This window comes from Stomoxys calcitrans, chromosome 1 (assembly GCF_963082655.1).
Source record: "Stomoxys calcitrans chromosome 1, idStoCalc2.1, whole genome shotgun sequence".
Lineage (NCBI taxonomy): Eukaryota > Metazoa > Arthropoda > Insecta > Diptera > Muscidae > Stomoxys > Stomoxys calcitrans.
In genome coordinates this window covers 36,571,648-36,593,084 of record NC_081552.1, presented here as the reverse complement: position 1 = coordinate 36,593,084, position 21,437 = coordinate 36,571,648, and the positions used below count along the sequence as shown (strand labels likewise).

At 39.7% G+C, this 21,437-nt stretch overlaps 1 protein-coding gene across 3 annotated transcripts in view; it reads left to right on the top strand.

Annotated features, from left to right (window-relative positions):
- LOC106095129 (serine/threonine-protein phosphatase rdgC) overlaps positions 1 to 21,437 on the top strand; it is a 126,357-nt gene that overhangs the window by 57,165 nt on the left and 47,755 nt on the right. For all 3 annotated transcript variants that reach the window (XM_059360393.1, XM_059360392.1, XM_059360391.1), the window contains one exon: positions 14,698 to 14,769. In XM_059360393.1, coding sequence (XP_059216376.1) covers positions 14,698 to 14,769 — 72 coding nt within the window. The remainder of the gene's footprint in view (positions 1 to 14,697; positions 14,770 to 21,437) is intronic.

Below are 21,437 nucleotides of genomic sequence, written 5' to 3'. Positions count from 1 at the left end.
CAAAACAGTAGTTAAAAGCATATGATCAGCTTTGAACACACTCTCCTGTACCTCTAGCGATCTTTTTCTTTGTTCGGGTTTGCTTGGCCATTCAAATAATTTCTATCTCCCAATAGATGGCGCTGAATTTGTTGTTGGTGATACTCGCTGTTGATTCCCATCATATTGTCGTAATTTTGTCTATTTTGAAATTCAATCGAATTTCCACCTTTGTCGGATTATCCAATATTACCGTTGCGCATGGGTAAGCATCTTCAGCAATGACACTGAAGGTCTGGGCTCGAATTTTACTATAAATATCAGAAACAAGTTAAAGCGTGCTAAGTTCGGCAGGGCCGAATCTTAGATAACCACCAACATGGATCGCATTTGTGGAGTCCTTTTCCCGGCATCTCTTCGTAGGCAAAAAAGGATATAAGAAAAAATTTGCTCTGCTATTAGAGCGATATCAAGATATGGTCGGGTTTATATGTTGGAGACTTGTGTAAAATGTCAGCCAATTCGAAAAAGAATTGCGCCCTTTGGGGGCTTAAGAAGTAAAAAAGAGAGATCGATTTATATGGGACCTGTATCGGGCTATAGACCGATACAGATTAAGATCCATAATAAACACGTATGTTGATGGTCATGAGAGGATCTGTCGTACAAAATTTCAGGCAAATCGGATAAGAATTGCGCCCTCTAGAGGCTGAGGAAGTCAAGACCCAAAATCGGTTTATATGACAGCTCTATCAGGTTATGGACCGATTTGAACCATACTTGGCGCAGTTGTTGGATGTCATAACAAAATACTTCGTGCAAAAATTCATTCAAATCGGATAAGAATTGCGCCCTCTAGAGGCTGAGGAAGTCAAGACCCAATATCGGTTTATATGGCAGCTATATAAGGTTACGAACCGATTTAAACCATACTTGACACAAGTGTTGGATATGATAACAAAATACCTCGTGCAAAATTTCATTCCAATCGGATAAGAATTGCGCACGCTAGAGGCTCAAGAAGTCAAGACCCAAGATCGGTTTATATGGCAGCTATATAAGGTTATGAACTGATTTGAACCATACTTGGCACAAGTGTTGGATATGATAACAAAATACTTCGTGCAAAAATTCATTCGAATCGGATAAGAATTGCGCCCTCTAGAGGCTGAGGAAGTCAAGACCCAATATCGGTTTATATGGCAGCTATATAAGGTTATCAACCGATTTAGACCATACTTGGCACAAGTGTTGGATATGATAACAAAATACTTCGTGCAAAAATTCATTCAAATCGGATAAGAATTCCGCCCTCTAGAGGCTGGGGAAGTCAAGACCCAATATCGGTTTATATGGCAGCTATATAAGGTTATGAACCGATTTAAACCAAACTTGACACAAGTGTTGGATATGATAACAAAATACCTCTTGCAAAATTTCATTCCAATCGGATAAGAATTGCGCACTCTAGAGGCTCAAGAAGTCAAGACCCAATATCGGTTTATATGGCAGCTATATAAGGTTATGAACCGATTTAAGCCATACTTGGCACAAGTGTTGGATATGATAACAAAATACTTCGTGCAAAAATTCATTCAAATCGGATAAGAATTGCGCTCTCTATAGGCTGAGGAAGTCGAGACCCAAAATCGGTTTATATGACAGCTATATCAGGTTATGCACGGATTTGAACCATACTTGGCACAAGTGTTGGATATGATAACAAAATACTTCGTGCAAAAATTCATTCAAATCGGATAAGAATTGCGCCCTCTAGAGGCTGAGGAAGTCAAGACCCAAAATCGGTTTATATGACAGCTATATAAGGTTATGAACCGATTTAAACTAAACTTGACACAAGTGTTGGATATGATACCAAAATACCTCGTGCAAAATTTCATTCAAATCGGATAAGAATTGCGCCCTCTAGAGGCTGAGGAAGTCAAGACCCAAAATCGTTTTATATGACAGCTATATCAGGTTATGGACCGATCAGGTTATAGACCATACTTGGCAAATTTGTTGGATATCATAACAAAACACGTCGTGCAGAATTTCATTTCAATCGGATAAGAATTGCGCACTCTAGAGGCTCAAGAAGTCAAGACCCAAGATCGGTTTATATGGTAGCTGTATCAGGTTATGAACCGCGCGTCTGTCTGTCGAAAGCACGCTAACTTCCGAAGGAGTAAAGCTAGCCACTTGACATTTTGCACAAATACTTTTTATTAGTGTAAGTCGGTTGGTATTGTAAATGGGCCATATCGGTCCATGTTTTGATACAGCTGCCATATAAACCCATCTGGGAACTTGACTTCTTGAGCTTCTAGAGGGCGCAATTCCTATCCGATTTGGCTGAAATTTAGCATGACGTTTTTTATTATAACTTTCAGAAACTGTGCTAAATAAAATTCAAATCGGTTCATAACCTGATATAGCTGCCATATAAATCGATCTGGGATCTTGACTACTTGAGCCTCTAGAGGTCGCAATTATTATCCGATTTGCCTGAAATTTTGTACAACGGATCCTCTCATGACCGTCAACATACGTGTTTATTATGAATCGGTCTATAGCCTGATACAGCTCCCATATAAATCGATCTCTCTGTTTTACTTCGTGAGCCCCCAAACTGCGCAATTCTTATTCGAATGGGCTGACTTTTTACGCAGGTTTCCAACATATAATTTAATTGTGGTCCTAACCGGGCCATATCTTGATATCGCTCTAATAGCAGATCAAATCTTTTCTTTTATCCTTTTTTGCCTAAGAAGAGATGGCAAGAAAAGAACCCGACAAATGCGATCCAAGTTGGAGAGTACATAAGATTGGGCCTTGCCGAACTTAGCACCCTTTTAATTGTTTTATCTATAAAGAGATATCGGGCAAAAATATGACAAATGCGATCCATGGTAGACGGTATGTAAGATTGGGCCCGGCCGAACTTTTCCCGCTTGTTGTAACTCGGTTCGTTCGCCAAGTCATTGAAAACAGCTATTTTCCCTTTATAAATTCAGCTGTTTTCAATGACTTGGCGAACAAATCGAGTGACAAAACAAAAATAAAAAGGTGTGCTTATCGGCACGCCACTTGGGCTCGACTATAAAAACGAGGCTTCTAATCTTTGAGCTAAATTTTCAGTCAAACCCGCTTCACTGTGCTTTCGCCTTCAAGACGTAGAAAAATTTCATCTCTGTAACGTAACTTACTCTCCAATAGCTCTGATTTTGTGTACGTTCGTTGAGCCTTCCCCTCCACCAGTTTAACACAAACTTGGATATTCACATTCTACTAAATAAATTTTTATCTATGGCAAAGATAGTCACTTAAACTACCTGAAACACCTATTGTTAAGGACCGTCTTAGGGTGGGAAATTAAAAAAAAAAAAATACAGCAAACAACCGCAACGAAATTTCTATACTTTATTTTTCTTTATTTTACAGAACAATTGGTTGCCATAACAAAGATAAATGCTGCATGATCAATTTTTACCACTCTGCCCTCTCTCTGTTCGTAGTGGCGTGTCCATTCAGTTGATCAATTTGCAAACAACCAATAGATGGCGCATTTTTAAATGTTAGTGCTGCCTTATATAAGGGAAAGATTTAGACTTTAATACCCAACATGTTAATAAAATAACTTGAAAGTTCTCAGTTCCATGTCACCCCGGATGCTTGCGCAATCACATACAAACGACTGAGAATTTTACATTTCTCCCATCTGTTAGAGGTTTTTTGAACATCTATAGATTTCCTTTGTCTATGCTACTACTCTCTTGGAGCGGCTAAGGGCCTATAACATTGATCATCATGTGTTAGTTGTCTAAAACTGGCTACCTGTTGAATAGTCATAATTTAGTCTTTTTTAAATCAAATTGCCTCAGTGGTAAAGAACTAATTTGCCAGTCTTCATATTAGGTGCGATGGCGACAGTTCTTAGTAATTAAATCATGTTAAACTTTTGAACATGAAAGTGTTGCCCAGCAGCAAGTTGTTTGGACTTTTCTAGGAAAAGAAGGCTCTTTTTCGATGAGCTAGAAATGGCGGCCACCTTCACGTTAAGGTTTGCAACTGTTCCTATCACATGAAACGCCCTAACTTTGGGGGTATGTCGGCAGTGTCCTCTTAGGTCATTATAATTGATCACCTGTTTTGAGGTGAGGTGGTCCGCTAGATATATGAGCAGAAGAAATATATCATATTCGCAGTCCACAACCTTATACTTTGAATTTAACTCCACATTGTCATAATTGGTATATATAGCCGTTTGCTACTTAAACTCCACACTCCACTTAAAAATATCGATCACTTGATCCCCCATTGTTTTAATGGGTCAAATAAACTATTGGAGGCAACTTTAGGGGGTAAAGCACCACCTAGATTCTTGAAATCACGCTACAGTCTTTAAAAAGAGATAGAGATATTGAGCTGAAATTTTGCACAGATTCTTTTTTTGGCCATAAGCAGGTTAAGTTCGAAGATGGGCTATATCGGACTATATCTTGATATAGCCCCCATATAGACCGATCCGCCGATTTAGGGTCTTAGACCCATAAAAGCCTCATTTATTATCCGATTTTGCTGAAATTCGGGACAGTGACTTGCGTTGAGCCCTTCGACATCCTTTGTATATTTGGTCCACATCGGTCGAAATTTGGATATAGCTGCCATATAGACCGATCCTCCGATTTATGGTCTTAGGCCCATAAAAGCCACATTTATTATCCGATTTCGCTGAAATTCGGGACAGTGAGTTGCGTTGAGCCCTTCGACATCCTTCGTCAATTTGGCTCAGATCGATCCAAATTTGGATATAGCTGCCATATAGACCGATCCTCAGATTAGGGTCTTAGGCCCATAAAAGCCTCATTTATTATCCGATTTTGCTGAAATTCGGGACAGTGAGTTGCGTTGAGCCCTTCGACATCCTTCGTATATTTGGTCCACATCGGTCGAAATTTGGATATAGTTGCCATATAGACCGATCCCCCGATTTATGGTCTTAGGCCCATAAAAGCCTCATTTATTATCCGATTTTGCTGAAATTCGGGACAGTGAGTTGCGTTGAGCCCTTCGACATCCTTCGTATATTTGGTCCACATCGGTCCAAATTTGGATATAGCAGCCATATATACCGATCCTCCGATTTATGGTCTTAGGCCCATAAAAGCCACATTTATCATCCGATTTTGCTGAAATTAGGGTCAGTGAGTTGCGTTGAGCCCTTCGACATCTTTCTTCAATTTGGCACTGATCGGTTCAGATTTGGATATAGCTGCCATACAGACCGATCCTCCGATTTAGGGTCTTAGGCCCAAATTTATTATCCGATTTTGCTGAAATATGAAACAGTGAGTAACGTTGGGCCCTTCGACATCCTCCGTCAATTTGGCCCAGATCGGTCCAGATTTGGATGTAGCTGCCATATAGAACGATCCTCAGATTTAGGGTCTTACGCCCATTAAAGCCGCATTTATTATCCAATTTTGATGAAATTTGGGTCAGTGAGTTGCCTTAGGCCCTTCGACATCTTTCTTCAATTTGGCACTGATAGGTTCAGATTTGGATATAGCTGCCATATAGACGATCTCTCGATTTAAGGTTTTGGGCCCATAAAAAGCTCATTTTTTGTCCGATGTCGCCGAAATTTGGGACAGTGAGGTGTGTTGGGCTCGTCGATGTTGGTCTTCTATTTGGCCCAGATCGAACCAGATTTGGATATAACTGCCATACAAAGCGATCTCTCCGTTGAACAATGACTTGTACTTATGAGCATTTGGTCTAAATCGTTTGACATGTCTATATAGCTGCTATGGGGCATAAGGTATGCATTTTTCACTGGATTTTGACGAAACGTGGTTCACATATATACCCGAGGTGGTGGGTATCCAAAGTTCGGCCCGGCCGAACTTAACGCCTTTTTACTTGTTCAATTTGGCTTAGATCGATCCAGATTTGGATATAGCTGCCATATAGACCGATCCTCCGATTTAAGGTCTAACGCCCTTAAAAGCCATATTTATTATCCGATTTTGCTGAAATTTAGGACGGAGAGTTATGTAAGGCCACTCGACATCCTTCCATCATTTGGTCCAGATCGGTCCAGGTTTCGATATAGCTGCCATATAGACCGATCCGCCAATTTAGGGTCTAAGGCCCATAAAAGCCACATTTATTATCCGATTTTGCTGAAATTTAGGACAGAGAGTTATGTTAGGCCACTCGACATCCTTCCTTAATTTGGATCAGATCGGACCAGATTTGGATATAGCTGCCATATAGACCGATCCACCGACTTAGGGTCTTAGGCCCATAAAAGCCACATTTATTATCTGATTTCGCTGAAATTTGGGACAGTGAGTTGTGTTAGGCCCTTCGACATTTTCCGGCAATATGGTTCAGATCGGTTCAGATTTGAATATAGCTTCCATATAGACCGATTCTCCATTTCAGGGTCTTAGGCCCATAAAAGCCACATTTATTATCTGATTTTGCGAAAATTTGGGACAGTGAGTTGTATTAGGCCCTTCGACATCCTTCGTCAATTTGGCTCAGATCGGTCCAGATTTGGATATAGCTGCCATATAGACCGATCCACCGATTTAGGGTCTTGGGCCCATAAAATCCACATTTATTATCCGATTTTGCTGAAATTCGGGACAGTGAGTTGTCTTAGGCCCTTCGACATCTTTCGTCAATATGGCTCAGATCGTTTCAGATTTGGATATGGCTGCCATATAGACCGATCCTCCGATTTAGGGTCTCAGGCCCATAAAAAGCCACATTTGTTATCTGATTTTCCGAAAATTTGGGACAGTGAGTTGAATATAGACGGATCTCTCGGTTTTAGGTTTTGGGGCCATAAAAAGCGCATTTATTGTCCGATGTTGCCGAAATTTGGGACAAAGAGTTAAGTTAAGCCCCTTCACATATTTCTGCAATTTGGTCTAGATCGATCAAGATTTGCATTTAGCAGCCATAAAAACCGATTATGAATTTTCGACCGGATTTTGAGGAAAGGTGGTTTACATATATATCCGAGGTGGTGGGTATCCAAAGTTCGGCCCGGCCGAACTTAACACCTTTTTACTTGTTAAAATTGCTTTTAATAACATAAGTAATTTTTTGGATTTTATAGGTTTTAAAACAACAATTTTATATTTGATAAATTATTTGCCAAAACATCAAATCAGTAATTATGGCGAATAACACAAAAAATGTGAAAAATATGCTTGGTCTTTCTAGAGTTAATTCATTTTAATTTTAATTAAATTTTTAAGCTTTCTTTCTATTTTGTAATCTTGTTTATGGCTACCGTTTGGCAAGTGTCACATAGGGTCATAATAATTTTCACACAGATGGATGGTTAGCTAAGCTTTAGTTTGGGACATTGTCCTAGTCATTCGCTATTCGTGGAGTATTTTTTTAGTCCTTCAAGTTTTCTCCATGGTTCTTTGTCCTTGGTTCTTTATGGCCATTCATACAGCTGTGTATAACGTCTCTGTGTGTTTGAATGGCCCTAAGGGGTTCTCATTGCTTTTCTTTGGAGTGAATTCATGGGGATAAAGAACCATTGGTGTTTGTATGCTTTCCACAGCTTAAACTTTATTTCACAACCATTGGTCTGTGAAAATTAATATGATTATTTATTGGTATTTATTAGCTCCTATTCCCTTTCATTTTATTAACCACCACCATAGGATGTGGGTATAATAATCTAGTCAATCAATATTCGTCAAAGACCAACTAGAGTATATATAATCTTGGTCGTCTCGACGTTCTGAGTCGATCTAGATATGTCCGTCCGTCTGTCGAAATCACGAAAGAGGTCGAATGCTTTCAGCTAGTCGCTTACCATTTTGCACAGAGACTAAATATTAATGTAGGTCGTTGGGGACTGCAAATGGGCAACAACGGTTCAGATTTAGATATAGCTCCCATATAAACCGATTTCCCGATTTGACTTCTTGAGCCCCTACAAGCCGCAATTTTCGTCGGATTTAGCTTAAATTTAGCATGAAGTGTTTTGGTGGGACTTTCAACAACTATGCTAAATACGGTGCAAATCGGTGTATAACCTGATGGAGCTCCCATATAAACCGATCTCTCGATTTGACTTCTTGAGCCCCTGGAAGCAGCAATTTTCATCCGATTTAGCTGAATCTTTGCATGTAGTAATCCCTTATGACTTCCAACTACAATACAACGGTAAGTATGGTCTAAATCAGTCTATAACCTGATATAGCTCCCATATAAACCGATCTTCCGATTTGACTTCTTGAGCCCTAACAAGCTGCAATTTTTGTGCGATTTAGCTGAAATTTAGCATGCGGTGTTCTTTTACTGTGCCAAATACGGTTTAAATCAGTCTATAACCTGATATAGCTCCCATGTAAACAGGCCTCTCGACCATCCTTGTTCGATTCCTAGAAGCTCTACTTTTTGCTGGTTTGGCAGAAGAGTGATATGTAGAACAAAATTATGCTCTTCAACTAAATTTATTTTGTAAATTTTTAGCAGAATCCAGGGTGTTGGATTCTCAAGATTCGGCCCGGCCGAACTTAGCACACTTTTATATCCCCCACCATAGGATGGGGGGCATAGTAATTTCGTCATTTCATTTGTTACAGCGAAATATAGATCCGAGACCCAAAAAAGTGTATATGTTATTGACATTCTAAGTCGATTTAGCTCTGTCCGTCCGTCTATTCAAAAAACGCTAACATTCGAAGGAATAATGCAAGACGACTGAAATTATGTATGAATACTTCCTATTAGTGTAGGTTGGTTGGGATTGTAAATGGTCCATGTTTTTATATAGCTGCCATATAAACCGATCCCGGGTCTTGATATCTTGAGCCTCTAAAGGGCACAATTTTTATTTGATTTGTCTGATATTTTGCTTGAGCTGCTTTGTTATGACTTTCAATAACGGTGCCAAGTATGGGCCAAATGTTGTGACTTCCAACAATTGCGCCAAGTATGATCTATGTCCGACGACATCGGACAATAAACGCGCCTTGTATGGGCGTAAGACCTTCAATCGGAGGATCGGTCTATATGACAACTATATCCAAATCTGGACCGATCTGAGCCAAATTGACGCAGGATGTCGAAGGGCCAAATATAACTCACTATCCCAAATTTCAGCAAAATCGGATAATAAATGCGCCTTTTATGGGTAAAAACCCTTAAATCGAGGGATCGGTCCATATGGCAGCTATATCCAAATCTGGACCGATCTGGAGCAAATTGACGAAGGGTGTCGAAGGGTCAAACAGAAGTCACTGTCCCAAATCTCAGCAAAATCGGATAATAAATGTGGCTTTTAAGGGCCAAAGACCCTAAATCGGGGGATCGGTCTATATGGGGGCTATATCAAGATATAATTCGATCCGATCCGCTCATCTTCGAAGTTAACCTGCTTATGGACAAAAAAATGCTCTGTGCAAAATTTCAGCTCAACATCTCTATTTTTGAAGACTGTAGCGTGATTTCAACAGACAGACGGACGGACATGTCTAGATCGTCCTAGATTTTTACGCTGATCAAAAATATATATACTTTATAGGGTCGGAAATGGATATTTCGATGTGTTGCAAACGGAATGACAAAATGAATACACCCCCATCCTTCGGTGGTGGGTATAAAAACACATAAAATTCTTAAAAATTAATGAAATTTTTATTTGAATCGATAATACGGTCCATATAATTTAATATGTGAACATTATTTCATTTAAATGTTGACAGTGACTGCGCCTCAAATGGTCCATCCGCTTAGTCCAGTTTTGGCAAACCCTTCCAACATTTTGCCCAGTATCTCACCAATTAATGCTTCTATGTTATCTTCCAATGCGTTAATTGAAGCGCGCTTGTCTTTATAGACATGAGCTTAAACATAGCCCCACAAAAAATAGTCTAAAGGCTTTAAATCGAACGATCTGGGCAGACAATTAACCAGTCCCGAACGAGAAACTCGCCTCTCAATAAGTCCATTGTTACGACTAGAGCTCTGTGGCATGTAGCACTGTCTTGTTGAAACAACATGTCATGCTAAGCAAAAAGTTGAATATCATCTCATGGTAAGGCTCAACATTCACAGTTACGTTACGATTCGCATCACCTTTGAAGAAGTACGGTCCAATGATGCCACCAGCCCATAAACCGCACCAAACTGTTGCTTTTTATACCCACTATCATTGGATGGGGGTATACTAGTCTAGTCATTCCGTTTGTAGCAACTCGAAATATTGATCTAGGACCACACAAGGTCTCGTCTCGACATCCTGAATGGATCGAACATGGCTTCGTACGTCCGTCTGTCGAAATCACGATAGCGGTCAAACGCATAAAGCTAGCCGCTTGAAATTTCGCATGGATACTAAGTATTGAGGTAAGTCCTTGCGGATTGGCATATCGGTTCAGATTTGGTTATAGCTCCCATATAAACCGTTCTGTCGATTTGACTTCTTGAGCCCCTGGAAGCCGCAATTTTCATCCGATCACTTGTGCTAAGTACGCTCCGAATCGATTTATAACTTGATATAGCTCCCATATAATCCGATCTCCCGTTTTGATTTCTTGAGCCCCTAGAAGATTTAATTTTCATATAATTAGATTGAAATTTTGCACATATTGTTCTGTTATGACTTACAACAACTGTGCCAAGTACCGTCCAAATCGATCAAGAACCAGATACAGTTCCCATATAAACCAATCTCCCGATTTAACTTCTTGAGCCCCTGGAGGCCACAATTTTCATCCGATTTAACAAAACTTTTTCACATAGTGTTCTTTTATGATTTCCAAGAACTGCATCAAGTACCGTCCAAACAGTGAGGAATCTGATATAGCTCTCATATAAACCGATATACCGATTAGACTTCTTGATCCCCTAGAAGCCACAATTTTCATCGGATTTAGCTGAAATTTTGCACATAGTGTTAAATTATGATTTCCAACAACTGTGCTAAGTACAGTTCTATTCAGTCTATAACCTGATACTGCTCCAATATAAACCGATCTCCCGATTTGACTTTTTGAGTCCTTACAAGCCGCAATTTTTGTCCAGTTTGGCTGAAGTTGGACATGTAGTGTTTTGTTGTGACTTTCAACAACTGTGCCAAGTATGGTTCAAATCGGTCCATAACCTGATATAGCTGCCATATAAATCGATCTGGGGTTTTGACTTCTTGAGCCTCTAGAGTGCGCAATTCTTATCCGATTGGAATGAAATATTGCACGACGTGTTTTGTTACGATATCCAATAACTGTGCCAAGTATGGTTTAAATCGGTCAATAACCTTATATAGCTGTCATATAAACCGATCTGTGGTTTTGACTTCTTGAGCCTCTAGAGTGCGCAATTCTTATCCGATTGGAATGAAATATTGCACGACGTGTTTTGTTATGATATCCAACAATTGTGCCAAGTATGGTTCAAATCGGTCCATAACCTCATATAGCTGTCATATAAACAGATATGGGGTCTTGACTTCTTGAGCCTCTAGAGGGCGCAATTCTTATCCAATTTGAATGAAATTTTGCACGACGTGTTTTGTTATGATATCCAACAATTGTGCCAGGTATGGTTCAAATCGGTCCATAACCTGATATAGCTGTCATATAAACAGATCTGGGGTCTTGACTTCTTGAGCCTCTAGAGTGCGCAATACTTATCCGATTGGAATAAAATTTTGCACGACGTGTTTTGTTATGATATCCAATAACTGTGCCAAGTATGGTTTAAATCGATCAATAACCTTATATAGCTGTCATATACACCGATCTGGGGTTTTGACTTCTTGAGCCTCTAGAGTGCGCAATTCTTATCCGATTGGAATGAAATTTTGCACGACGTGTTTTGTTACGATATCCAATAACTGTGCCAAGTATGGTTTAAATCGGTCAATGACCTTATATAACTGTCATATAAACCGATCTTGGGTCTTGACTTCTTGAGCCTCTAGAGGGCGCAATTCTTATCCAATTTGAATGAATTTTGGCATGTAGTATTTTGTTATGATATCCAACAACTGTGCCAAATATGGTTTAAATCGGTTCATAACCTGATATAGCTGCCATATAAACCGATCTGGGATCTTGACTTCATGAGCCTCTAGAGGTCGCAATTATTCTCCGATTTGCCTGAAATTTTGTACGACGGATTCTCTCATGACCATTAACATACGTGTTTATTATGGTCTGAATCGGTATATAGCCCGATACAGCTCCCATATAAATCGATCTCTCCATTTTACTTCTTGATCCCTCAAAGGGCGCAATTCTTATTCGAATTGGCTGACATTTTACACAGGTCTCCAACATATAATTTAATTGTGGTCCAAACCGGACCATAGCTTGATATCGTTCTAATAGCAGAGCAAATCTTTTCTTATATCCTTTTTTTTTGCCTAAGAAGAGATGCCGGGAAAAGAACTCGACAAATGCGATCCATGGTGGAGGGTATATAAGATTCGGCCCTGTCGAACTTAGCACGCTTTTACTTGTTTTTTTTTTCATATAGTCGGCGTTGACAAATTTTTTCAACGGCTTGTGACTCTGTAATTGCATTCTTTCTTCTGTCAGTTATCAGCTGTTACTTTTGGCTTGCTTTAGAAAAAAAGTGCGCGAAATTTTGTTTACCTTTGTTTGTTTGGCGTCAATTTTAATATGGAGCCTACAAAGGAGCATTTTCGTCATATATTACTTTATTATTTCCGTAAAGGAAAAAACGCGGAGCAGGTTGCTAAAAAGTTACGAGATGTGTATGGTGATAAAGCTTTAAAAGGAAGACAGTGTCAAAATTGGTTTCGCAAATTCCGTTCTGGATATTTTTCACTTAAAGATGAGCCACGTACAGGTCGGCCAAATGAAGTTGATGATGACCAAATCAAAGCATTAGTCGAATTGGATCGTCATGTAACTGAGCGTGAGATCATTCATTATCACATAAAAAGTCTTGGACTGGTGAAAAAGCTTGATATTTGGGTACCACATGTATTGAAAGAAATTCATTTAACAAACCGAATCGACGCTTGTGATATGCACCTTAAACGCAATGAATTCGATCCGTTTTTAAAACGAATCATAACTGGAGATGAAAAATGGATTGTTTACAACAACGTTAGTCGAAAACAACCATGGTCCAAGCATGGTGAACCAGCTCAAACCTTTTCAAAGGCTGATATCCACCAAAAGAAGGTTATGCTGTCTGTTTGGAGGGATTGAAAGGGTGTGGTATATTTAGAGCTGCTTCCAAGGAACCACACGATTAATTCGGATGTTTACTGTCAACAATTGGACACATTGAATACAGCCATCAAGGAGAAGCGACCAGAATTGGTCAATCGTAAAGGTGTCATATTCCACCAGGACAACGCTAGACCGTACACATCTTTGGTCACTCGCCAAAAACTGAGTGAGCTTGGCTGGGAACTTTTGATGCATCCACCATATAGCCCTGACCTTGCACCATCAGACTACCATTTATTTGGATCTTTGCAGAACTCCTTAAATGGTAAAACTTTCGGCAATGATGAGGCTATAAAATCGCACTTGGTTCAGTTTTTTGCAGATAAAGGCCAGAAGTTCTATGAGCGTGGAATACTAAATTTGCCACGAAGATGGCAAAAGGTTATCGAACAAAATGACAATTATATATTTTTGGTTAAAGTCCATTCCAAGTTCTATTAAAAATGCATTTACTTTCTTAAAAAAAAAATTTTTTTGGGCAACCCAATACCTTACTTTGTAGGTTCGGAAATGGATATTTCGATGTGTTGCAAACGGAATGACCAAATGAATATACCCCCTATCCTATGGTGGTGGGTATAAAAAACATTTCACAACTCCGGTTCCTCTCAAATTCCATGGCATTGATTTAAAGTAGAAGCATTACTACTATTGGCATAAATTGTGAGGCGTTTTAGGTGATACTTTAACTTAATCAAAGAAAGGAACACATTGCCACCAAATCATTAAGAAACACAGAAAAAGCAGTTAAAGCAATCTGAAGGAAACTTGATACCATTCAATGTAGCCAACGAGGTTTAAGGCTTGAAATTTGTCCTTAGAAAAAGTTCAACCAAAGGTGGCTAAACCATAAACACAGTGATTTATTAGACATTCCCGTTAAACCCTCTGCCTCTACACCGCCCCTGTAGCCTTATAGCTCTTGTATTGTATTTTATGCCCTATATAACGCCCTTCCAGTTTAAATGACACAACGCTCTAGACAGTATGAACAGTTTCAGTTCATTACACGTAGTTTATTAAAAGTAATAACTTTCACATAACCATGCCACCGTGTTATGGAACCTTATCTATGCATTGGAAACTAGGAAAACTATGCCATTTACAAAGGACGACTACTAACCAGCACTAACCAATACAAACATAACATTGCTAAACTATATTTCCGCTACTGACCTTTACTATTCCGTTCACATTTACCTCCTTCTACTCATCAACTTGCTACAAGGCTCTCATATTTTTCTTGTTTTGTTTTTTTTTTTCTATTCCATTTTTTATGGCTACTTCCGTTTTGTGGTTGGCTATGATTGCACCATTTCCTTTACCCGGTGATGTACTGATGATGGTGTGATGGTGTGATGGTGTGATGGCGATGGCGATGACGATAATGATGTTGATGGCAAACGTTATGGCTTTACCTACTGTTTATCCTTTTTCCGTTCTGCATTGCTGCCGCCTGCAGTACGTTTCAATATTAAGGCCACCGGTTGAACAGACAGGTGGCGAAGGTATCGATAAAGTTGAATGGAAACAGGTGAGTACCCATTTTCTTAAACAACGATTTGGTAATAAGCTTAAATTGCTAATCACAGTTAAGGGTTTAAAAAGATGTTTGAATTTTGATAGAACTAAATTTTGATTGAAAATGTGTGAGTCACAAAGGCATATGACTGCAGAAAAATTTAATCTATTAAACTTATCTCCAAATCTATTCATTGAAATAACGAATAGAACCTTGAAAGATTTTCTTACGATAGGACACAAATTGTGGCTCTCTACAGCCTTAAAAGGCCATATTAGATAAAAGACATATATGGGAGCAATTGGGTTGCCCAAAAAGTAATTGCGGATCTTTTAAAAGAAAGTAAATGCATTTTTAATAAAACTTTAAATGAACTTTAATCAAATATACTATTTATACCCTCAACCATGGGAGGGGGGGTATACTAATTTCGTCATTCTGTTTGTAACTACTCGAAATATTCGTCTGAGACCCCATAAAGTATATATATTCTTGATCGTCGCGAAATGTTATGTCAATCTAGCCATGTCCGTCCGTCCGTCTGTCGAAAGCACGCTAACTTCCGAAGCAGTAAAGCTAGCCGCTTGAAATTTTGCACAAATACTTCTTATTAGTGTAGGTCGGTTGGTATTGTAAATGGGCCATCTCGGTCCATGTTTTGATATAGCTGCCATAAAAACCAATCTTGGGTCCTGACTTCTTGAACCCCAAGAAGGCGCAAATCTTATCCGAATGGAATGAAATTTTGCACGACGTATTTTGTTATGATATCCAACAATTGTGCCAAGTATGGTTCAAATCGGTCCATAACCTGATATAGCTGCCATATAAACCAATCTTGGGTCCTGACTTCTTGAACCTCTAGAAGGCGCAAATCTTATCCGAATGGAATGAAATTTTGCACAACGTGTTTTGTTATAATATCCAACAATTCTGCCAAGTATGGTTCAAATCGGTTAATAACCTGATATAGCTGCCATATAAACCGATCTTGGGTCTTGACATCTTGAGCCTCTAGAGTGCGCAATTCTTATCCGATTGGAATGAAATTTTGCACGACGTGTTTTGTTATAATATCCAACAATTCTGCCAAGTATGGTTCAAATCGGTTAATAACCTGATACAGCTGCCATATAAACCGATCTTGGGTCTTGACATCTTGAGCCTCTAGAATGCGCAATTCTTATCCGATTTGAATGAAATTTTGCACGACGTGTTTTGGTATGATATCCAACAATTGTGCCAAGTATGGTTCAAATCAATTCATAATCTGGTATAGCTGCCATTTAAACCGATCTGGGGTCTTGACTTCTTGAGCCTCTAGAGGGCGCAATTCTTATCCGATTGGAATGAAATTTTGCACGACGTGTTTTGTTATGATATACAACAATTGTGCCAAGTATGGTTCAAATCAATTCATAATCTGGTATAGCTGCCATATAAACCGATCTGGGGTCTTGACTTCTTGAGCCTCTAGAGGGCGCAATTCGTATCCGATTTGAATGAAATTTTGCACGACATGTTTTGGTATGATATCCAACAACTTTGCGAAGTATGGCGTAAATCGATATAGAACCTGATATAGCTGCCATATAAACCGATCTGGGATCTTGACTTCTTGAACCTCTAGAGGGCCCAATTCTCATCCGATTTGGCTGAAATTTTGTACAAGGGCTTCTCTCATGACCTTCAACATACGTGTCTAGTATGGTCTGAATCGATCAATAGCTTGATACAGCTCCCATATAAACCTATCTCCCGATTTTGCTTCTTGAGCCTCTACAAGGCGCAATTCTTATCCGAATGAACTGAAATATTACACAATGACTTCTACAATGTCAATCTGCATTCATTTATGGTCCGAATCGGACTATAACTTGATATAGCTCCAATAGGATAACAGTTCTTATTCAATATTCTATGTTTGTCTAAAAAGAGATACCGCGCATAGAACTCGACAAATGCGATCAATGGTGGAGGGTATATAAGATTCGGCCCGGCCGAACTTAGCACGCTCTTACTTGTTTTACACTTTTTATTCTAAAGCAAGCTAAAAGTAACAGCTGATAACTGACAGAAGAAAGAATGCAATTACAGAGTCATAAGCTGTGAAAAAATTTGTCAACGCCGACTATATGAAAAATCCGCAATTACTTTTTGGGCAATACATCTTAATATAGCTGATTTTGATGAAATTTTGTATAGGCATTGGCAAGTCAATTAAAACATCTCATGAAAAATGTTGTAGAGGGAGGAGGTTTTAGATGTGACAATATGTTCGATAAATCTAATCGATGAGGTTCAGGATTGGAGGGTCTTCTCAGACCATCGCTACATTAGATTTAGATTAGCACAGCTAGCGCCGATTTCCGATAAGCTTCCGTAATAAGTTGAAAACCAACTGGCCAAAGTTCGGAAGACTACTCTGAAGGAGACTTGGGCAAGATAATTAGATTGTTCAAGCATAGACACTCAAAAACCCATGTTAGTAGAGGACATGGGAGTGAGAGCAGAGGCAAAGGAGGAGGTTGATCGAGAAGGCTTATCATAACGGAATTTATGGTCAAGGAAGTCTTGAGGAGCTTCAAACCATTTAAGTCACCCAGACCTGATGAAATATTTCCAGCTTTACTACAAAAGGAGGCCGACTATCTGGCGCCTCATCTGGCCACTATTTTCACAGCGTACCTAGGACTTGCATATACTCTGAAAGCCTGTCATGAGGCAAGGGTGGTATTTAAAGCCAAGCCCGGCAAAGCAAGTTATGCGACACCAACGACCTACAGACCTATAAGCCTTACGTCCTTTCCACTCAAAACCATGGAAGGTGTTGTGGATACCATGACAAAGAGAAGGACATTCAGCGAACTGCTCAAATTTAAACAGCATGTCTGACACAAAAATCTAAGACGATCTAGACATGTCCGTCCGTCTGTCTGTTGAAATCACGCTACAGTCTTCAAAAATAGAGATATTGAGCTGAAATTTTGCACAATTTTTTTTTTTTGTCCATAAGCAGGTTAAGTTCGAAGATGGGCTATATCGGACTATATTTTGATATAGCCCCCATATAGACCGATCCTCCGATTTAGGGTCTTAGGCCCATAAAATCCACATTTATTATCCGATTTTGCTGAAATTTAGGGCAGTGAGTTGTGCTAGGCCTTTCGACTTCCTTCGTTAATTTGGCTTGGATCGGTTTATATTTGGATATAGCTGCCATATAGACCGATCCTCCAATTTAGGGTCTTAGGCCCACAAAAGCCACATATATTTTCCGATTTAGATGAAATTCTGGACAGTGAATTGTGTTAGGCCCTGCGACATCCTTCGTTAATTTGGCTCTGATCGGTTCAGATTTGGATATAGCTGCCATATAGACCGATCCTCCGATTTAGGGTCTTAGGCCCACAGAAGTCACATATATTTTCCGATTTAGATGAAATTCTGGACAGTGAATTGTGTAAGGCCCTTCGACATTCTTCGTTAATTTGGCTCAGATCGGACCAGATTTGGATATAGCTGCCATATAGACCGATCCTCCGATTTATGGTGTTAGGCCCATAAAAGCCGCATTTATTGTCCGATTTAGATGAAATTCGGGACAGTGAGTTGCGTAAGGCCCTTCGACATATTTCTGCAATTTGGTCCAGATCGGATCAGATTTGGATATAGCTTCCATATAGACCGATTTCTTGATTTATGGTTTTAGGCCCATAAAATGCTCATTTAATGTCCGATGTCGCCGAAGTTTGGGACAGTGAGTTAAGTTAAGCCCCTTGACATACTTCTGCAATATCGCACAGATCGGTCCAGATTTGGATATAGCTGCCATATAGATCGATATCTAGGTTTTAGGTTTTGGAGCCATAAAAGACGCATTTATTGTCCGATGTCGCTGAAATTTGAGACAGTGAGTTTGGTAAGGCGCTTCGACGTCCTTCTTCAACTTTGCCCAGATCGGTCCAGATTTGAATATAGCTGCCATATAGACCGATCTCTCGATTTAAGGTTTTGGGCCCATAAAAGTGGCATTTATTGTCCGATTTCGCTGAAATTTGGGACAGTGCTTTGTGTTGGGCTCTTCGACATTTTTATGCAACTTGGCCCAAATCGGTCCAGATTTGGATATAGCTGACATGTAGACCGATATCTCGATTTAAAGTCTTGGCCCCATAAAAGGCGCATTTATAATCCGTTTTCACTGAAATTTGACATCCAGCTAGTGTACTTATCAGTATTTGGTCCATATCGGAACATATTTTGATATAACTGATATGGGACATAAGGTATGAAATTTTCACCGAATTTTGATGAAAGGTGGTGGGTATCCAAAGTTCGGTCCGGCCGAACCTAACGCCTTTTTACTTGTTTTATAGTAACACCATCAAGTCTGGATGAGTTAAATGGTTGGGAGCTCCTAGAGGCTTGCTTTACCATAAATTCTTTTATGATATGTCCTCGATCAATGAGGTTGATTCTGACAGGCTTTCTGAGTATATGGAAGCCCTTGGCACGCTGTAAAAATTGTGGCCAGAATGGGCGCCAAATAGTCAGCCTCCTTCTGTAGTAACGCCGTAAGTATGCCATCAGGTCTGGGTGAGTTCAGTGGTTGACTGCTCCCCAAGGCTTCTTTAACCATAAATTCTGTTATGTTAAGCCCCCTTTCAACCTCATTATTTCCAGATACCGGGGACATCGTAAGTCCCGTTGTGTCCTGTGGAAAATGCAGTTTCATCAAAAGCCACCTCCGTTGTCTCTGCTCTCACTCTCATGTCGTCTACAGACGTTTCTGTTGGGACATGGGTTTTTATTTGTAGAACTTCGAAATATTGATCTGCGATGTCATTAAGTATTTATATTCCAGATCGTCTTGGCATTTTTATGCCATCTAGCCATGTCTGTCCGTACGTCGGTCAAAATAACGGTAGCAGACGAACGAAGAATGATACGAGTGGGCAATCTGCCAACTGACAGCTCTAACGTAAAGCTTGACATTTTTGAGGTTATATGTAATCAGAACATTTTGACATACGAGCGCTATTTGAATTGTTTACAGTAATTTAAAAGATTCATCATGTGTAAAATGTCAGCCAATTCGAATAAGAATTGCGCCCTTTGTGGCCTCAAGAAGTAAAATAGAGAGATCGATTTATATGGGAGCTGTATCTGGCTATAGACCGATTTAGACCATAATAAACACGTATGTTGATGGTCATGAGAGTACAAAGTTTCAGGCAAATCGGATGCGTCCTCTAGAGTCCATAGCCCAGATCGATTTATATGACAGCTATATCAGGTTATGAACCGATTTGAACCTTATTTGACGCAGTTGTTGAAAGTAAGAATAAAACACGTCATGCAAAATTTCATTCCAATCGGATATGAATTGCGCACTCTAGAGGCTCAAGAAGTCAAGACCCAAGATCGGTTTATATGGCAGCTATATCAAGTTATGGACCGATATGACCCATTTATAATACCAACTGACCTACACTAATAAGAAGTATTTGTGCAAAATTTCAAGCGGCTAGCTTAACTCCTTCGGAAGTTAGCGTGCTTTCGACAGACAGACAGACGGACGGACAGACGGACGGACATGGCTAGATCGACATAAAATGTCGCGACGATCAGACGAGTATTTCGAGTAGTTACAAACAGAATGACGAAATTAGTATACCCCCCATCCTATGGTGGAGGGTATAAAAACCAACCGCCAAAGACGGATCACTCTTCACCACGACAAGGCGAGCTCTAACTCATCGACTCAAACAACTGCTTCTTTGAGCAATCTTAAAATCGATTTGATGAATCATCCGCCTTATAGTCCTGACTTGGCACCGAATGACTACTATCCTATGGTGGAGGGTATAAAAACCAACCGCCAAAGACAGATCACTCTTCACCACGACAAGGCGAGCTCTCACTCATCGACTCAAACAACTGCTTCTTTGAGCAATCTTAAAATCGATTTGATGAATCATCCGCCGTATATTCCTGACTTGGCACCGAATGACCACCATCCTATGGTGGAGGGTATAAAAACCAACCGCCAAAGACGGATCACTCTTCACCACGACAAGGCGAGCTCTCACTCATCGACTCAAACAACTGCTTCTTTGAGCAATCTTAAAATCGATTTGATGAATCATCCGCCGTATAGTCCTGACTTGGCACCGAATGACTTCTTTTTATTCCCGTACGTAAAAAATAAAATGAGAGGTCAACGTGTTACGACACCTGAAGAAGCGATTGATGCGTTCAGAATGCATGTTTTGGAGATACTTCAATCAGAGTGGCAAAAGTGCCGCGACAATTGGCTCAAAGGCATGCAAAACTGTATAGACCTTGATGGGGAATATTTTGAAAAACCATAAAGCTTTTTGCTATGATTAATATTTGGTTTTGTTGTCGAGTCCCGAAATATAAAAGGCAACCCTCGTATAGTCTGGAAATTTGGAATAGCTACTTCTTATTTTCTTAGGTAGTTAATCCCCAACTACCTACAAATGAGCCATATCTGTTCAGATTCGAACATAACCCCCCTTCCCCATAATTCGATCCCCACATTGGACTTCTTGAGGTCCCAGAAATCTTAACTTTTATGTGATTTAGCTGAAATTTGGTTTTGTTATGACTTCAATAGCCGTGGTAAGTACTGTCCAAATCGGTCTGTAACC